Source organism: Myxine glutinosa, chromosome 7 (genome assembly GCF_964187855.1).
Source record: "Myxine glutinosa chromosome 7, kmMyxGlut1.1, whole genome shotgun sequence".
Lineage (NCBI taxonomy): Eukaryota > Metazoa > Chordata > Myxini > Myxiniformes > Myxinidae > Myxine > Myxine glutinosa.
Genome location: NC_136267.1, coordinates 89007082 through 89019817, shown reverse-complemented (window position 1 = coordinate 89019817; position 12736 = coordinate 89007082). Strand labels below are relative to the sequence as shown.

Below are 12736 nucleotides of genomic sequence, written 5' to 3'. Positions count from 1 at the left end.
CTAAGCGAAACAAAATCGCACGGGGAAAAAACAGGTCCGCACTCTTTGGAAAAAATGGTGGACTTGTCTGGGAGTATTAAATATAGCGTTGTCCATAAAGCAATTATTTAATGTGCTCTTTTCGCTCAGATCATACACCAACATGAATATGCACGGCATGAGGGTAAACAAATTTAGTATAACAAGATGATGAAAAGCCGACCCTTAATGGCGGAACAAGCATCATGATCACAGGAAGGAGGAACCTCGGTAAAAGAAAATTGAGCATACAAACATACCCCGATGCCTGTGCTGTTTCCTTGGCCGCTGGCGGGCCGTTCATAGCCATTCCCCTGTCCTCCTTGGAGCGACGACGTCTGCTAATCGCTGCCCGATGGGACATGACGGAGGCTTTTGCGGAACGTCCAACATGGCGCCGATTGCGCATTTTCGCGAGGGACACGCAGGGGACACAAACGCCGGCACGTTCTTGGAGACAAGTCGCAGGAGTGTCCTACAAACGCCGGCACGTTCTTGGAGACAAGTCGCAGGAGTGTCCTCGATAGGCTGCGCCTTAGTACCGGGTCAAGGGTTCGGCTAATCGGCGGCAGGACAGCCCGTGATCGGTCAAAACGAGTGCCCTGCTGGTGAACTCTCGGCCAATTTTTCTTGCCTCGTCCTGACAATGCGCGCCCTTTGGCCCGGCTCCTATTGTGCTCACAGAAATGTTCCTTCGCAAACCGACGCCGACTGCTAAACTCTCTCGACGCCATTTGGCGACTTCTCGTGATTTCTCCGTCACTTTACTAGTTCTAATTGTGCATGGTGTTGCGGGAATGACTGATGAAGCCATTGCCTTTGGTTGGATATTTATTTACAAACGACCAAATAATAGATTAAGGATTCCAGAGCTGTATCTCCATGTCAATTGTAAGCAATGGTACTGGAACAGTAAATTTGCCTCAAAGGGCATCGATAAGTAGTCCATAAGTACAAGAGAAGGCCAACATTCCTGAAACCAAGCAAATCGTTGGATCCTTACGAGGAAGAATTACCTACTCACGCTATGGCAGGTATGCACAGTTTATTTGTGGGGGTCGGTTAGGGACCTCTGACATCTGATCATATTTCACGTTTCTTTGTCTTCTCTCTCACTTGCACAACAATTGAACGAGGGAGCGCCTTGGTGGTGAAAAGATGCATTCTCCTGGAAATGAATAATTATTCTCCCATGCATATCCACAGATAGTTCTTTGTTTTATATCATATGGCAAAAAATATGTGTTAGAAACAAAATTAATGAGTTTATTCTTCTGCTTCAGTAAGGAGTAAACTCGTTTGTTTTGCAACTTGTACGATTCATATTGCTTTTTGGGAGGGTGAAAGATGTGAGTGTAAAAAAACAAACGACAGAAAAACATGTATTTTCTGGATTTATTTGTAATAATACATGAGGTAATGTTTAAGGCTTGTATAGGGAATAACGTACTCTGAAATTAACGAGCTATATTGGTAATAATTTCGAATCCATATGAATATATAGATCAAGATTGTTGTGTTCAAAGTTCCTTATATATATACCCCATGTGTATATATATATATAATATATATATAATATATATATATATATATATATATAAATACATATACATGCTGTGTGTGTATACACATATATATATATATATATATATACATATATATATATATATATATATATACATATATATATATATATATATACATATATATATATATATATATATATATATATATACATATATATATATATATACATATATATATATATATATATATATATATACATACATATATATACACATATATACATCTATATATATACATATATACTGTATATACATATATACATATATATATGCATATATATATATATATATATATATATATATAATATATATATATATATATATATATTTATAACAGGAACTTTGAACACAACAATCAGTACGTATAAATATATCAAGTTTTCGAACTGCACAGATAGAAACAGTGTGGTGTTACCAAACGATGTGGTGTTACGAACCTGATTTGACGTTATAAGAACCAATGTGGTGTTACATTCGCAGTTGAAATATGGTTCTTGCGGAACCCGAAAATGACTTCGTCCATTTTTCTTCACTTGTACGTTTTCTCATGGGCATATAAATAAAAGCTTCCTTTGATATAACACAAAGGTTGTAACGACGATGGAGTTCGCTCTTCACTCAAACTGCTTATAGACAAATCCAAAATGGTTGTAGACGCATAAGAGGTATGTGCGCCTTGTATTTTTAAACATTATTGTGCTTCAAATGGTGTTCGTGGGGATTCCATAATTCCACGTTCCTGTAAATATGTATTACATTTCATTCGACTTCCAATGTGATGTGTAATTAAGGCCGAAAGTACATGGCCGTGAGAAGATCAACTCAAAACACCATCCATGCTCCCACATGAGACGTTGCTATTTGTGATCGGATCCTGATTATACCTTTTATATCAGCTAATGTATACAGTACTTTATAATCAAAAATGCACAAGGCTGGTGTATACTTTATTATCAAAAAGCAAAACATTGGATCTTATTTTGACTGAAAACAATTATTGAAAAAGGAAATGATTGTGTATTGAGAATGTATCATAACATGGAAAAACCTGCAGTAACGGTTGAATTATGGCAATGTTTGCACCATTATTGCTCTAACATAGATTATACTTAATAATGACACGCGTTGTATGCTAAGAACATGAAAATATAAATGATTGGACTGGTTTGCCTTCATCAGGAGAATCAATATAATGCTTGATGGACCAAACAAACCGCTCCATAAATAGAAAACTCCCTTTCACCTCCAAACAGGAGATCGTCGTTGTGTACAAGAAGGAATAACGACGAGTCGGTGATTTTATAACGAGGAGTGAAAAAGTGCAAATTCGTTTCCAATCCAGCGACATCGCTGATCATCACATGGAGTATAAAATGGCACCGGAGGTAACACCTGATACCTGTCTATTGTTGTATGATACAAGGCTGCTCCTACTGGCGGGTTATAAAAATACTCAAATATTAAAAGGATTATAGCGACACCAAAGGCAGCGGTGGTGTCCCCTACAGTTCGCGCACCGGTGGCCATATTGATGACGCGGCCTCTGCTGTTGCTGGTTGACTGTTGTCCATGCAATGTCTGAGGCGACCAGGAAGTCCCACCTGCATGAGGGGTGAAATCGCCGACGCGGATACACCATCAGTGGCCGAAGGTCGTCGCAGGCCCCAGAGGGGCGCACCTGATCTTGGTGTTTGGAAGTTTGTGATCCTTCTTCCATTTCATCCTCCTGTTCTGGAACCAAATCTTCACCTGACGCTCGCTCAGGCCAAGATTGTTCGAAACTTCAAGGCGGCGTCGCCGCGTCAGGTAGCGGTTGAAGTGGAACTCCTTTTCAAGTTCCAGTACCTGCTGCCGGGAATAGGCAGTCCGAGCCCTTCTGTTGTCCGCTTCGTCGCCCATGTCGTTCACTGTAAGGTTGGGTCGTGGAAACAGTCACACGCACGGTATGAATGTTGGTGGAAAGGGGAAGGGGGAGGCGTGAGTATTCCAGATACACACGAGTACAAACTCAGCATGATATCCGGGTACACTCACACACTAATGTGGCAGAAACCTTTTTTTTTTTGGTTCACTAAGTAGCTGGTGAGGCCAGCCAGAGTAACGGAGACCCGTTGGTACCCTTTGTCGGGATGCACCTTACATGTGGCTGACCATAGTAAAATGCGCGCTTTCTCACCCAGTAAAACCATATGACTTGCCCAAAGCAATTGTTTCTTTGGAAATTGGAGTCGTTCATTCGGAAAACGGCAGTCTGAAGGATGAGCTGTCAAAGCATGTGTCCGGTGGTGCTCACTAGGCTCACCTGTGCTCACGTGCGCCTTCTTCATCCATGGGTACACCACAGGCTGCCTCCGCTCATCCTTTACGCTTTGGCTGGATGAACTCTTCACCACGCACGACTTGGACTCGGCCGAGGAAGCTCCCCCGTGTACGATATCCGTACATCGCGGCTTCCCAAGGCCATGAACGTAGCTGCATGTGCGTCCAGGGAACCCGGTGGCGGTGCTGGGCTGTCTGAAGAACTCTTCTCCAGCTTCTGAGATGTAGTTTCCTTGAGAGTATTCTTCGCATGGCGGGAACGCGGACTCCACCAAATCGGCGGTCATCAAATAAGAACTCATGCTCATTAATTTACTTCGGGGGATGGGGATTAGAGGGGGGGTGAGAAAGCAGGAAATTTTTTACTTCCCGCGATCGTTTTTTTTTCTCTCTCTTTTCTCCTCCCGTGCGAGCGCGAGGCCGCCCTCTCCACCCACACGTGCCGCTGTGAGCCAATTGGAACGTGCAGCACACCCGGTATGAAACGGCCCAAGGTAAGGCACCCAGACTGTTCACAGCACACAGGGCCCACTGGAGGTGCACGCCGTCTTTATAGGCCTCCCGAGTGACCTTGGGGTAAAGTCCCTAGTGAGACGCAAGATCTTCCGAGCGTTCTCAACATCAGCAGGTGACTCTACTGGGTCCCTTGGCGTTACCGGCGGGAAACACCGGCTCACGGGTGGCGATAATTGGACATTCAGGCCAGGCCATCCTTCAATACCGTCATATAAGGTTGTTCTTACGAACGTTTATTAATTTCCCTGTCTAGTACAGTACAGTGCACTTCCACTTTGCACTGTACGGCTGTACCTGAGTTAAACTGAAGTTCGCATTTTGCGAGATTCCGTTGGTGCGAAGAACAACTGTAATACTTTAATAAGATCACATTACAAGAGAATAACCAAAAGATGAATACAACAAAACATCGACTGAGGAAAACAAAAATACGCACGTCTACTCCAAGCCGTCAAGGTGACGTCACCACCAACTGAGTGAGGGGAAACATTGGGTTTGAAATGACGCCTCAACGGACCCACACTGAGAAGGGATCCATCACCATCAAAGTTGTTTTTTAAGTGTATCCATCCCAATAAATTTTGATAAAGAATATATATATATATATATATATATATATTATATATATATATATATATATATATATATAATTATATATATATATATATATATATATATATATATATATATATATATAAGGCGGACGTGCATGGCGATGACGTCATGTTGTCCGCTCATTAGGTTGGAGAACCAGATTACAGATACCATTATTAGTAACTCCCAACCGCAACCAGGTCGACTCCATATGATGAGTGGATACCAGAGATAACGTTACCGCGTGGCAGGCGGTGCTTTATCGCTCCCAGCAAGGTGCAGCAGCAGCTGTATGGGACACCTTGCTGGCGGTTCTCCACTGATGATATGAAGGTCGCATAGTGACTGATATATATATATATATATATATATATATATATATATATATATATATATATATATATATATATATATATATATATATATATATATATATATATATATATAAATACACACATGAGTATATATATATATATTATATAATATATATTATATATTCTATATTCTTTATCAAAATATATGTGTGACCATAACATTTGGTGCTATGATCACAATATCGGATACATTTGTATAATTGAAAATACATTTTTTGCAACATTATACACACTCACACGAATGTCTTTCGTTAAAGCTTTTAATAAAGTTGATCAAGTACCCAATACTTACTCAACCGTCCAGACAAGAGGCCAAATGTTTGTGGCAAGAGAATTGATTTTTCTCTCTCCGTTTGAAATCGTTCAAGTGATCGGTACTTTGAAAGTAAAGATAACTTTTGTTGAAAGTAAAAATAACTTTTGTTGAAAGTAAGGAGAACTTTTCTTTAGGTTACGAGCAAAAGCAAACGAGTTTTCTAATTTTTTTTTAAACCAATTTTTTTTAATTAAGTAAAAAAAACTACGTTTTTTTCTCCTGCAACATACTCTAAAAGCCACACGAGGTAAAGCCATCTTGTAAAGCGACCTCGCAGGTAAAGCGCGTGCTCGAACCTTGTGATTAATCATGAAATTTTATAACAAACTTTACGAGAAAACGTCCTTTCCTCATCAGCCAATGGGGATCAAAATTTCAGAGAATCACCGATTAGTTGTGCTGTTAGGGAGATGTGGTCTGCAGCAGTTTACCCGCGGGTTATTCTCGCGATTTATTTGTGATTTAGCAGTGAACAGCATTTAATAGGGAAGAGGATGCAAAGCAATGTGAACGACTAACCTTTAGTAAGTATCGATTGTGATAAATTAGAAGACATCAATAAATATAGAAGAAAAACGTTAAAGCATTGACGTAAACTTAGAGATAATAACGAGGTATTGTATTGATTAACAATGCACAGTTTCAGTATTTCACGTGTACCATATTTTTATCCACTATTCCATATCACGTGAATCCACAATAACAAAGTACATTGTTTTTCACACCATAAAGAAAGCATACAGATTTTGTTTGGGGATACGACACGTTTGTGTTTATATTCGAAGTGAGTTTTATTTTTTTAGATACCATTAAAACGTCAACCAGTGTATCACAGCACCCCAAACACACCTCCGCCACTAGCACCACCATGTACCACAAATACCACGGAGCGCCCTCAACATCACTTCATACCGCCTACACAACCCGAGCACCATTGCATACCAAACCACTACCATGCACCCCGAGCAATACTGTGTGCACCAAACACCACCGCATACCCCAGATACCCCCCTCGTATCCCAAGGACCCTGAACACCACCATTCACCCCAATAACCTTTCCACACGAGACGTACCAGCTTCACCTTCACAAAAGTATCAAAGTTGGAAAGTAATTTGTATCAAAGTTTGTACCACAAATTAATGATGTCGATCATTCCAGCAATTACACCCCACCAATGTCGTGTCCAAATTCCAAACCCAAACCAAAAAACCAAAAATCAAACCAAACCAAAACCAAAAAACAAACCAAACCAAACAAACCAAAAACCAAAAACCAAACCAAAACCAAAAAACAAACCAAACCAAACAAACCAAAAACCAAAACCAAAACCAGAACTAAAATCAAAAACCAAACCAAACAAACCAAAAACCAAAAACCAAAACCAAAACCAGAACTAAAATCAAAAACCAAACCAAACCAAAAACCAAAAAAAAACAAAAAGTCCCAACCCAAAAAAATTTCCAATGATTCAATACCACCAATGTCGATGGAAAAAGGTCCTTATACAGATTGTACTTGTAAAACACTGTGTGCTACAAGGAACTGAAAGCATGGTACGTCATGGATATGACAAGTTATTTACCCTCATCGACTGCCTGAACTCATTTTCCTACAAAACAACAGATGTCAGCTGTAAGGTCTACATTATTTGACGATGAATCATAATGGAACCGAGGACGTGATTTCCCAAAGCATGAACTTACCGAGGTAAAGACTACGTTAGCCGCTGGAAATGTTTCGTCCATTGTTGTGAGGATGCGATCTGCAGCTTGTGTCGGATGCGGGTGAATGGCACCGAGGTAGAGCGAGCGAATTCCAGGTCTAAGTACATCCTGTTAAAAGGATCAATCAGAGGGACATCCTGAAATGACCGTGCTCGCCTCGTGGCCCGAAGCTTTGCGTTATCGTGCTCTGCAAACCATTTGAAGAGGAAACTGCGGAACAAAGAAATATGGAACCATATCATCATGAAACGACCATTGGTTTGAACCTAGGGTGGGAGTCACCTGTGATGTTCAAAAGCACCATTGATGACGTGTCCACATGAAGCAAGCAAAGTACCGTAGCTGTCCACAGCACATTCCTGACGTGTTACATCAGCTGTTCTAGCTTGCAGTGTAGGAAAATCACCATAGGCCGCTCAAGTGTCTCGTGTGGTTTTCCCTCAATTTAATGAATTACATGATCAAGGAGACGTCGACGTGGTTAATCATAAAACCACACCACGCAATTCCATTCACAGATGAGCTGAGGGTTTGCAATCAGTAGGTTTGTTCTTCGTTTTCCCGAGGCCCTCACTCTACGTTACATTACTTCTCTTTTTCCATAATTCCTATCCAATGCAAGATCCACGGCTCGTGGAAGAGCGAGGAGACAGAGGAAAAAGGCAACGAACTGACACCGACCACATTTGGGGATACAAGCAAGGGAATGAGTGAACAGGAAAAGAGGAGGGGTGGACACAACCTATAAACTAGAGAGCATCTGAAAATGCAAAGCCCGTCCACGTCCATTTGTATTCAGATGTCTTCTTCTTCTTCTGGATGCTCAAAATAACGAAAACAGTTTTTTTTTTTTAATACAAAATGAAAATTGATTATTTTATGCAGCCTTGACTTTTTTAGCTTTAGATCTAAAAAAAATAATCAGCTTCTAGTTGATTAATGAACAATTCAGTGGCCCAATCTACAAATTCTTAAAATTTCAGATCAATTGGAAAAAAATTGACAATTTTATGCAACCTTGACCTTTGACCTTTTGATCTGAGAAAAAAAACAATCGACTCCTCCCTTTTCATTAGTGGACCAATTCAGTGACCCGATATGCAAATTCTTTAAATTTCAGGTCAATCGGGTGAAAATTGACGATTTCATGTGACACTGACTTTTGACCTTTTGACCAATTTATTAATTTGCCTTCTCCATATTCTCATAATAAAACTTTGTTTAAAATTTGATGACAAAACTCAATTGGTAAATTTAAATTTCAGGTCAATTGGGTGAAAATTTATGATTTTATGTGATTCTGACCTTTGACCTTTTGACAAAATTACAAATTTGCCTTCTCCATGTTTTCATAATAAAGCTTTGATGAAAATTTAATGACAATAGCTCAAATGGTAAAAATGTTATGGCCCGTACAGACACACACACACACACACACACACACACACACACACACACACACACACACACACACACACACACACACACACACAGAAGTGATTGCAAAACCCCGTCTCCTGCTGCGCAGGGACGGGCTAGTGACAAGGTTGGGTTAGGTTGATCTAATGAGGGTTGAAAAGATCATGGGTCTGGATGGGGAGGAAGGGGTGACATGAGATGGTTGTGCACCACCAACTTGAAACTGGAAGGAAGAGTGAGATTGAACCATCCTCCAGAAGGCAGTTCCACAGGGGATAAAAGAGGATCAAAGGAGTGGAAGATTGTGGTAAACCTATATTTTAGGAGTTTAATCAGGAAGGTGTTACTGGACGAATGCATGCATCCTGGAGTCTGTCGTTGTGAGATTGCTGCACAAACCAAACTGTTCGCTGAAGTCTTTGAAAAAGGGAAGTCAACCAGCACCGTTAAGTTCTACTTCACATGGTTGATTGAAAGAGGCAGACATGTGTGGGTCCAATGTGTAGCATATGTCATCTTAGGTGTTAATATACACTGCGTACGACTAGGTGATAGTAAGTTTTGTCATTGAGGTGTAATAGACCTTTTCCTTTGCCCCAGTTTTGTTGCTACTTCTGTGTTTTTAAGCACTAAGGCATGTTGAAAGTGTCTTTGAAATAAGTCTATCTATCTGCTGCTGTCTATCTGCAACAAGAGTCTGCAACAAGAAACAAGAGTCTATCTGCTGCTGCATAGGCATGCTTTTTCTTTCTCTGGGATGAGGGTGGAGCTGTTTCCAAGAACATTATAGTGCCCCAGGGCATTCAAGAGCCAACAACAAAGTGGAAACTGGCTCCACCCATAAGTAAATGGGTTCAGGGAGAGATAGACAAATTAACCCATCGCTGAAAGGGTGTGGGGGTGTAATCTGTACGTCACCCTATAGTCTTTGATTTATGGGTGAACCTAGTCCACAAAACCCAGCTAGAATACTGTAGGTCATTAGTATGCCAGCTGGGTTTTTATATTGACACTTCGATCGCAGCCACGTTGATTCCCCTGAAAGCAACAATGAAATAGCAATTAGCATAACATGGTGAGAAACCAAATCCTGAATATTGTTGTTTTAAGTTTGAATATCAACCCACAACCTTTGAGATGACAGTCCAATGCCCTTATGACCAAGCCACCATGATAACATGCCAGACCGGTTTTTCAAGATCTTGAATGACAGGTTGCAAGGGTTTATCATTCTCTCAAACTCTGGTTTGAAACGTATCTTTGTCTCCATCCTTCTGGTTACCTTTTCCAATCCTATACTCACAGGCCTTTGTCAGCTATACAAAACATGGTCACAAATGAGCTGCATGGGCTCTCAGATATGAAATTATCCTTTTAACACTGGTAGCCAGCTGGGTTTCACAAATGTCTATATTTATAGGCCAATATCTGGGGGTGAGAATAATAAATTAACAAAGAAACAGAACCATCAACTTTCTGAACATTTCCATACGGTCTATAATGGAACTCTGAAGCCTGGTTCATCAAAAGTAATCAACATATGAAATTCCTTCTGAACCCAAACTATGGCCTACCTCACATTTGCTCAAATCCTCCTTGGGTGCCATCTATAATTAATTATTTAGACCATGTCAGGATATTATTTCTCTAATATGTTTGATTTTTGCCCAAGCACATTCAATATTTCAATCGTTACAAAAACCTGACTATGTAGATGCTCCAAAGACCTGAGAAGTCGACATTAAGATTCTACTGGTTTGTTTTCTAATGCTAGGAGTTAATTTGCTGGTCTAATGCTCGATTGTTTTTGATGTAAATTTTGCCATTCCTTTCAGTTAATTTTGCTGCTGATGTTTACACTCAGCTGTTGCTATTTTCATCAATCTCTCTTCTAGTTCATAGTTCACTATCCCACTCCTGACACCACTTATGACATTATTTGCAATCTTTTCACATGAGACGAGTTTTTAATTGTCATGAGTGATTTCCCATTGGACCATAATTAAGGGACACATCAGAGGGACAATTGGAGGAAGAATGGGCATGGGGGACAAAGAATGACATCAAGGAGAGCAGGAGGAGAGCACAGGAGATGAACAAGTTGGATAGAAGTTCAAACATTGCAAGAACATGAAGGAAAACCAAGGATGAATACTGAGGAACAAAGAAAACAAACTAGAGCCTCCAGGGAAGCAGAACTCAACTGAACTGACTGGACAACTTTAAAGTAGGTCAGTTGTCTGTACTAGATTTGACTTAAATGAAAAGCCAACAACCTTGTGTAATAGCCGGCGAAGCCGGTGTTGTGAATGAACGCGTGCGTATTATGTTGAAAAGCCAGATTTTGCTGGATCCCTTGAGAATTTCGAAGCTTTGACGCACCAAATCGCTCAATGGAGGCTGCTATCTTGTGGATGCGGAAGTATGCATAACAAATTGAAAAAAGTTCAATCGGAGTTTGTTTCACCCGTCTTTTTTTGATTCACAATCTTATGCACCTCCAATTTGTAATTAAAATACTAAGACCAACCTCGGCCCGCATGGGCCTGGTTGTCTTCAACGAAAATCGTCACCAAACACCGGAACCAATGAGATTCGAACAATTGAAAAAATATTTCAAAAACCAAATCACTCAATGGAGGCCGCCATCTTCCGGATGCGGAAGTATGCATAAAAAAATTGCGAAAAAGTTCAATAGGAGTTTGTTTCACCCGTCTTTGTTTGATTCACAATCTTATGCACCTCTAATTTCTAATTAAAATACTTCAAGACCAACCTCGTTCCCCGGGCCCACACGGGCCCTGGTTATCTTCAATGAACATCGTCACCAATTACCGGAACCAATGAGATTCAAGCATTTGAAAAAATATTTCAAAAAAAGCTTTTTACCACATTTCGGACGCTGAAAACGGCGTCAAATATTCTAAAATTGACGAAGAATTGTTTTTTAGAAATCTCGCGGCCGTAGGGGGTAGTTTTTCACGGCCGTAAATATCCGAAGTTGAGACGGAATTCACCGAATTAATCAAGAAGTAAATTTTATAAATTTTCATCTAATCCAGAATGCAAATGGTGTCATTTTGAACTAGGTACGGTACTTACTACACCTACCTACTACCAACTACCTAACTTACTGATGCCATAGTGATGGGTGAAATAGTGGCAAGAGGCTTTGGCTTCGCCGGCTCATTGCGGCTTTGCAGTCGGGTACTAGTAATTTTAAGGTCCTTGTATGGCGGCCATTTTGTGACAGATCGGGTTGACATGCGATAGCAACCTACCTTGTGTGGTGAGAGTCTCACACACCAAGTTTGATCAAAATCCATAAATATTTGTGGACGTTAAAGTCCTAACTTCGTTTCGGAGCTGAAAACAATATGGCGGCCTATGGCGGCCATTTTGTGACGGATCTGGTTGGAATGCAATAGCAACCTACCTTGTGTGGTAAGGGTTAAACATTCTAAGTTTGATCAAAATCTGTTAACATTTGTGGACGCTAGAGTTTTAACGTCGTTTTCATGACCAAAAACAAAATGGTCGCCTAAGTCCGCCATTTTACAACGGATCGGGCTGAAATGTAATACCAACCTGATCCTTGGGGTAAGGATGCTGCATGTCAAGTTTGATTAGAATCGGTTGATATTTGTGGACGCTGGAGTGTTAACGTCGAAAAGTTAACGGACAACAGACGACGACGACGACAGACGACGGACGCCGGAGGGTTCAGTATGTGATGAACTCAACTGGACGGTCGTCCAGTTGAGTTAAAAAGAGGATGAGGATGAGGCTGGAAAACACAATAACCTGGAAAGGAAGGGTGGCCTTTGGGAGGGTAGAAAACATCATGAGTAAGGATGGTGGATCTCCT

At 40.6% G+C, this 12736-nt stretch overlaps 2 protein-coding genes across 2 annotated transcripts in view; both read right to left on the bottom strand.

Annotated features, from left to right (window-relative positions):
* Positions 1–425, bottom strand: part of HOXD3 (homeobox D3) — a 198445-nt gene extending 198020 nt beyond the window's left edge. Inside the window, exon 1 of the mRNA XM_068122685.2 lies at positions 279–425. The gene's annotated coding sequence lies outside the window, so the exon portion shown is untranslated. The remainder of the gene's footprint in view (positions 1–278) is intronic.
* A 2107-nt stretch (positions 426–2532) lies between these two features.
* LOC137431396 (homeobox protein Hox-A4-like) lies at positions 2533–4323 on the bottom strand. The gene is made up of 2 exons (XM_068122682.2): positions 3907–4323; positions 2533–3511 (listed from the first exon to the last, which is right to left on the bottom strand). The coding sequence occupies exons 1-2, from the start codon at positions 4229–4231 to the stop codon at positions 3243–3245; spliced, it is 594 nt and encodes a 197-aa protein (XP_067978783.2). The 5' UTR covers positions 4232–4323; the 3' UTR covers positions 2533–3242.
* Between the last annotated feature and the right edge of the window lie 8413 nt (positions 4324–12736).